Raw genomic sequence first — 6,878 nt, forward strand, 5'->3', positions numbered from 1 at the left:
TCTCGTATATTGCCTATAAATAGAGAAGATTATGCTACCCGTTTTTATTGTATGTTAAATATATTTATCTACAAAGTTTTCTGTTCTTAGTTCATCAGTGAATTGAGAAAATGTATTCTAGAGTTTTCTTGTTCTAGTTCTCTTATAATTATTTTCATTTTCATCTCTTTTAAAATTTCAAGACACGAAGGAGAGATTAGACGGTACGGTAATACATATAATCCAATATATACTATGTTAACCATAGGCTATATGATGGTTGATTTTTTACTAATATACATGAAAATCTTAATTTATATCTAGCTTAATCAATTTTTTTTTAGTTTTCTTGAATTATTAAATTATAAAAAAATTATAGTTTTATTTTATTTTTCAAACAAAATTCTCTTTTAATTTATAATAGTTCAAATCATTAATTCAAAATTACACTGATGTCTTCAATAAACATGTTAATAAACTATATAAACATAACATCAATATATTATTTATGATTTATTTGTTTTTTTAGGCGATGAGTCGCGCCTGAGGCAATTGCTAATGAGTACTCATTGTCGCTATGATTGCTGTGGTTGGATATCTTATTTCAGCCATAAGTATTGTGTTAAATGCTGCAGAGGCCTTCATCGTCATTAGATTCAAGATGATGATGATGATCAACAACTCTTTTGTCCTGATCTTGATGACAATAAACCTTATAAGTAATTAATAACATATAAGTAAACCTTATATGTGCTACAAGTGATGTTGGGTTATGTTATTTATTAATAATTATGTATGTAATAGGAACAATAAAACTCAGCTTCAAGCCTTCAATGCATGCAGAATAATATAATAATATATTATTATAGAAGAATAGTATTGTAGAAGTGAAATTCTCTCATTGTACTTATTATTACTAAATGAATAATATAATAATATATTTAATTTATTGTCTATTATGTTTTGGCTTAAATGAAACAAATGAGTTTGCAAATACTACTATTTGAATACATTTTATTGGGGTGTTCAAATTCAAACTGATCCAAATTAAACCGCTCATCCAATTCAATCCAAACCGAAAACTGATTAAAATCGCTCTAATTCATATTTGATTGGATCTATTTTTCATAACCGATCCAATCCAATCCAACTTTATTTCTATTGTTATGTTATCGTTGCCTTTTTAAGATATTGTTAAGACTTGTTATGTCATTGTTGATTATTTAAAATTTGATGTTGAGACTTGTTATATGTATTTAATTTTTTTTTATTTAAAAAACTGCAAATCCAAACCGATCCAAACCGCTTGTAATCGGATCGGATCGGATCGGATCGGATTTCCAAAAAAAGTTCATCCAATCCAAATCACACTGCACATAAATTAAGCATTCGGATCGGATAACTTTTTTCCTTAAAACCGAACCAAACCGCACCGCGAACACCCCTACATCTCATCCATCATTAATATTATGCCAAATTCAAATTGAGTGGGACACTAAATTCAAATGGGTGTATCTATATATATTTACGGAAAAGCTCTGCATACAAGCCCTAATGGCTTGTATGCCATACAAGTTCATTAAACAATAAGATCAAAATACGCGCTGCTTCAGGTACGTTGATTACACGCGCTATATAACATCGCGTGTATATCTAACTACCAGATTTAAAATATTTCTTTCCCTTTTCGTTTTCGTTATTTTGAGATTTCGTTCTTCTTCTTCTCCCGCGTTTACCCTCTTTCTTCTCCATTGTTCTTTTCTTCTCCTTTTCTCACTAGCATCTTCTTCGTTTAGGTTACCTTTGTCTCTCTCTGCAACTCGATATTCGTTTTCTATTTTTGATTTGTTGTTTTTCGAAATCAAAGTTTGATCTCCTTTTGAAGATAATGGATCATTCAACCTCAGATTGTCATATGAATGCAGGCGAAGTGGATTATGAGTCAGAATCTAACGAAGTCCCTGAGGTTTGATTTACATAGGATTAGTATGAAATTTCTTTCAGTAATTTGTATAGCACACCCTTGAAGATGCTGGAAAATTTTACAGGAACTACGCCAAGGCTGCAGGTTTCTCTACAAGAGTTCGGTGCACAAATAGAAAGGGAAACGAGATTAAGAACCAACTGATTACATGTAGCAGAGAGGGAAAATGGAAATCTAAAATATCTCCGACCGAGAAGACCAATCCGACAGCCAATTTTAGTACATGTAATTCATACATTTTGAATACAGTGCAGACAGTTTGGGTGTATATTTAATACAACCTTGGGTGTATTATTAGACTTGCGTTGGGTGTAGCAGTTTATAATTTGTGTTTATATATGCCTTGATTTTTTCCTTCATATTTTACCACCTGTAATACAGCTTTTGAATACATCACAGACAGTTTACCAGCACAGATAGTTTAACTATGGGAAAAAATATACATGGAATAGAAGTTGTTGATAAATGGCAAATATTTACATCATTTGTTCAATTTACAAACTACCAAGCAGTTGGATTACCCAGTTTCTATATCAGCAGAATTAATCTGACAAAACGGACTTAATAATATAGATGATGGCTTCGACAGCCTTATAGCACTACTCTCTCTAATTGCCCGATCTCTCTGTGTATTCATCTCACTCAATAGTATCCGGGATGCGTACTCCACTCTATAGTGGTCCACCTCCTCCTACAATTAAAAAGTATATTCTGTTTAAACAGCAATATTAATTCAGTAAAGTAATACAGAGTTATATGGTTTTAAAGACAGTTACCTGTGGCCAATTATCCCATTGATACTTCCCCTTTTTGATGTTTTCCGGCTCAATTATCTCCATCCACTTCATAACGTACACAGCGCAGTCATAGCTGAAAACGAATAAAATAAATTACAAATCTCATTTACAAAAGTTTAATGTTCAGACTCACAAATTTATACCTTGTTTTTTGGCCTGATATTTTAACATATGGTGATTTAATTTCCTTCTCCCTCTCCCCTTTCTGAAGAGGTTTCCCGCCGGCATATGTTATCAATCTTGAAAATACGTATCCCTTAAATACGAAAACAAATCAGTAATACACCCGAATGAATGTGCAAGATACATCCAACTGAATGGACAATATACACCCATCACAACTAACGAAATAGACCTATCTATTAAAGTAAAGAAGACAGAGGCAACTTACAGTGAATTTATTAATGGCCTTTCTCTCATCAGTGGGAGCTATTTTGTGTAGCAGGTCAAGTATTTGACATTTACGCTTTCTTGTATTTATCAGCCATAACCACCAATGCCCGGCGTAGCAGACAGGGGCAAAAATCTGAAGGATTGCCACACACGAACAGTGTGTTATTTTATTTTGCAAATAAGTAAATAAGCCTACTAACAAATTTAGCAAATGAAAACTTACATATGGGTGCGAAGTCAATTTTTTTCTATCTATGAAGGGAATGAAACTCGGGTAGGCTTCCACCCTGAATTCCTTTTTCGTTTTCGGTGATACGAATTCCCCTTTTGGGTGATCCGAAAGTGCCATGCACTGCAAGAATTGGAAACGAGAAATGAAATACTAAACTTACACCCAATGAAACGTGACAAATACACCCAAATCAATACAGAAAATACACCCGAAGTTCGTAGAAGTAAGACTTACCACAATATCGGGGGGGAGACAGTATATTTGTTCTTGAAATCTCTTTTCATTTTTGTTGTTGAGGATGAGGCAGATGGCAGATACAATCTAGAAATATATGCCGAAATCAATCTTACATTAATAAGCATTGTAATTGACTTTGGTGTAAAAACATGAATCTTATTATAATATTACCTGAGATTCTATATCACTTTTTGCCTGGAGGGAAGCAAGGTGCATTCTCATCAAAATGTATTTTCCTTGGCCAATCAGAGTGCACATTTCCTCATACTCGTTAGTATTGCCATCTGCATCTTCCTTCAGTCTCGTCCCCCAGATGTAGCACTTTTGTTTCATATCATCCGTAATCTGATATAATCCCCGAGGAGTTTCAAACTTTGCAGAACTTTCTCCCCCAGTCTCCCTCTGAATTTGTGGACTTGTGTTTTTTTCCTTCGTCGCGCTGCTAGCTATTCTTTGGACCAAACTGTCCAATTGTTCTATCAAATTCGCAGCTTCTGGAGATTTTTCCATTTCTGTCTCCTGCGTTGACGCCCCCTCCTGGCTTGAATCAGTCAATCCAAGACTGAATGATGGCACCCCTGGATCTGTTTTCGGAACATAGGAAGCTGTGCGTGCCATCATCAACAGGGCAGCAGCGTCTTCTGCGTCTGGATGACTGCGTCATCATATATAAGAATAAGAATAAGAATAAGAATATACAGATGATAAGCAAAGATTGATTTTAGTCTGATGAACTTACAATTTAGTTGGAGCTGGGGGAACCGTGGGTGTGGTCTCTTGAAGTTGTTTGGGGGTTTCAGGAGTGCTGCACAGTTACAAAAAATTAATCACGACGTAAAAGAAACTAATCAGGAACAATATACACCCAAACTGTTAGCTAATATACACCCAAACTCCAAACAAATATACACTCAATACTATTTCTTACGTTTCTGTAGTCCCTTCAATCTGTAGCATAGGGGTTGGTTCAAAATCTGTTTCAGCGGTTGTTTGGGATGCCGGCACAAAAACCTGAATCGGGACTCTAAACAAGAAGAAAAATGAAAGGTTAACAACGCCTTTGAAAATAATAAGGTTATAAGGTTGAAATATTATTGGAAAACTCACATTGCTAGCGCTTCGGACGGTGTCTGCTCCCTCACAACCATCATATTCGAATCAGATGGACTCAACCTAAAATACACCCAAATAAATTCAAGAAATACACCCCAACAATTCAAAAAGAAGACAGGCTTTGTTTTTTTGAGAACTTACATAATTGCAGTTTTTGCTTTTTTTTCCTGCCTTTTTTTTCTTGAATAAAATAATAAAGGGCTTTTTTTTCTAAAAAGAATATATACAGAATTAGAAGTAGAAGGGTAATAGGAAGAACAAAAGTAACGGTTATTTGAAAGAGAAATTACATGCTTTGTGACGGCTGGTTTACACTACTCTGTTCTGTGTGTCCTTGAGAGGAAGGACCATCACTTCCCAAGTTCACAGCAGGTATTCTAAAACAGATTTCATGTTATTCATACAAAATAATATTCCAACTTATTAAACAACATACACCCAAATGAATGCACAAGATACACCCAATACAACAAAGTTAATATTCCAACTTATTAGACAACATACACCCAACTTGATCCACTCAATACACCCAAATGGTACCACAAGACACACCCAATTCATGATAACAAGATTTTATTAAATAATAAAGCTTCTTACGTTTCAGACGACACATAGCGACCTTCTGTCGATCGCAGGTCAGGTTGGTTCTCGCTGCGAAACAAGAAACAATTATTAGCATACAAAACACAACAAAATATGAAATAGACAGCCCATCAAGACATACCCCTCTGCAGCAGATTTATCAACATTTTGCCCTAGCCATTCATCCAGTTCGTCACTTGATATTTCGTATGTCTCACTACATTCATAAAAGAAGATGTTAACAAAAATAATTACGACGATAGACGGTAATATAGCTTACGAGGTACTGTACCCGTCAAAGTATTGGTCTTCTTTAGGAGGTGAATCCTCCACGAGAACTTTTTTCTTTTTTGGTTGTGTTCTGGGTGGAAAAAAAAGAGTACCAATCAGAAATAAAAAATTAATTTTATCACAGAATATTATGCAAAGAAGTGCTTACTTTTTTGGTGTTGTTTTTGTTTTTTTCTTCTCCTTCTCCTTCTCTGCAGGTGATGATTCTTCACTCCTATAAGTTAATAACAGACACTTCAGTTAATACACGAGATCTTTATAATGAAGCCAAAAGAAAGGAGTAATAATTTCAGGACATTACTCATCACTTTGTTCATATTCAGATTCTGAATCAGAATCTGGCTCCTCTTGCCTCTGCTTTCTTTTTCTGGAGTCCATTCTGGAAGGCAAACAGTGATTATTTAGAACATACTAAAAATACACCCAAGGTGATCAACAAGATACACCCAACTTGAAAAAGAAATTACACCCAAGTATGGTACTTACTTTTCCCCCTTTCTTGCTGAATCCTCCGAGTCTTGTTGAGTCTCAGACTCAGAGGTAGAAGTGTCACTGTCAGTAGCTGTTTCTGTCTCCGAAGACGATGTTGGACTCGCCTTCCTTTTTTTTGTTTTTTTGATTTCTTGTTTTTTTTCTTTTTTTTCTTTTTCTTTCATTTTTTGTCTTGCTCTTGTCTCCGCCATCTTCACAATCCCCTGAAACATGAGATATTTTAGCTAGCAGCATTCAGGTAAATAAAATACAAGCAACATATTATGTTTACTTACCAAAGTTTCTTCTTTTTCTGCAGTCATTCTTTCCACCAACTTCTCCTTAGTCCAGTTGGCAGATATTTTGAACTTTGATTTTTGCTCGAAAATGGGAGGGTTTCCTTGGTTTCGAAGCGTTTTGAGAAGTGGAAGAAGTGGAGGAAGTGGAAGAGTTTTCCATACGTAACGGTTGTAGTGTTGAGCGCGTGATTTTGACGCGCCATGTTATGCTTCCTTATGCGCGTGTCTTCGATTTGGGCTGGGCCAACTTGGATGCTTGGATACTTGTATGTGTAGCAGGCCCGATATATTTATATTTACTAAGAGCAAAGATCTTTGTTATTACTCAACATTTGACTTACATGGATGCAATTCAAAGACATCTCTGCATTCGATTGGGACAACTCTAAGAAGAGTCAAAAAACGAAGAAAAAAGATAGCAATTGTTAAAGATTGAAATCTCAACAATCCTTAGGTAGCTAAATAATTTGGATTAATCAAATAATTTACTTATTTATTAG

At 34.9% G+C, this 6,878-nt stretch overlaps 2 protein-coding genes and 1 long non-coding RNA gene across 3 annotated transcripts; all 3 read right to left on the reverse strand.

The window, feature by feature from the left end:
• On the reverse strand, positions 2,362-3,503 carry LOC107622222. Its single transcript, XM_021113965.1, has 5 exons — positions 3,377-3,503; positions 3,152-3,286; positions 2,904-3,016; positions 2,740-2,833; positions 2,362-2,654 (listed from the first exon to the last, which is right to left on the reverse strand). The coding sequence occupies exons 1-5, from the start codon at positions 3,500-3,502 to the stop codon at positions 2,481-2,483; spliced, it is 642 nt and encodes a 213-aa protein (XP_020969624.1). The 5' UTR covers position 3,503; the 3' UTR covers positions 2,362-2,480.
• LOC110268064 lies at positions 3,493-5,071 on the reverse strand. The gene is made up of 6 exons (XM_021113964.1): positions 5,026-5,071; positions 4,730-4,795; positions 4,551-4,646; positions 4,362-4,427; positions 3,794-4,277; positions 3,493-3,706 (listed from the first exon to the last, which is right to left on the reverse strand). Coding segments are annotated over exons 1-6 (879 nt in total). The 5' UTR covers positions 5,028-5,071; the 3' UTR covers positions 3,493-3,541.
• On the reverse strand, positions 5,638-6,240 carry LOC107621892. Its single transcript, XR_002356110.1, has 4 exons — positions 6,095-6,240; positions 5,910-5,987; positions 5,757-5,822; positions 5,638-5,678 (listed from the first exon to the last, which is right to left on the reverse strand). It is a non-coding gene; the product is annotated as an uncharacterized LOC107621892 (long non-coding RNA).

This window comes from Arachis ipaensis, chromosome B10, assembly GCF_000816755.2.
Source record: "Arachis ipaensis cultivar K30076 chromosome B10, Araip1.1, whole genome shotgun sequence".
NCBI classification, from domain to species: Eukaryota; Viridiplantae; Streptophyta; class Magnoliopsida; order Fabales; family Fabaceae; genus Arachis; species Arachis ipaensis.

Coding starts and splice junctions, on each gene's coding strand:
- LOC107622222 (XM_021113965.1), bottom strand. CDS start 3,502: ATGGCACTTTCGGATCACCCAAAAGGGGAATTCGTATCACCGAAAACG. Junction 3,017..3,151: donor AGGCCATTAATAAATTCACT/GTAAGTTGCCTC, acceptor TTCGTATTTAAG/GGATACGTATTTTCAAGATT. Junction 2,834..2,903: donor ATATCAGGCCAAAAAACAAG/GTATAAATTTGT, acceptor ATTCGTTTTCAG/CTATGACTGCGCTGTGTACG.
- LOC110268064 (XM_021113964.1), bottom strand. Junction 4,647..4,729: donor CCGTCCGAAGCGCTAGCAAT/GTGAGTTTTCCA, acceptor CTTCTTGTTTAG/AGTCCCGATTCAGGTTTTTG. Junction 4,278..4,361: donor CCCCCAGCTCCAACTAAATT/GTAAGTTCATCA, acceptor ATGATGACGCAG/TCATCCAGACGCAGAAGACG.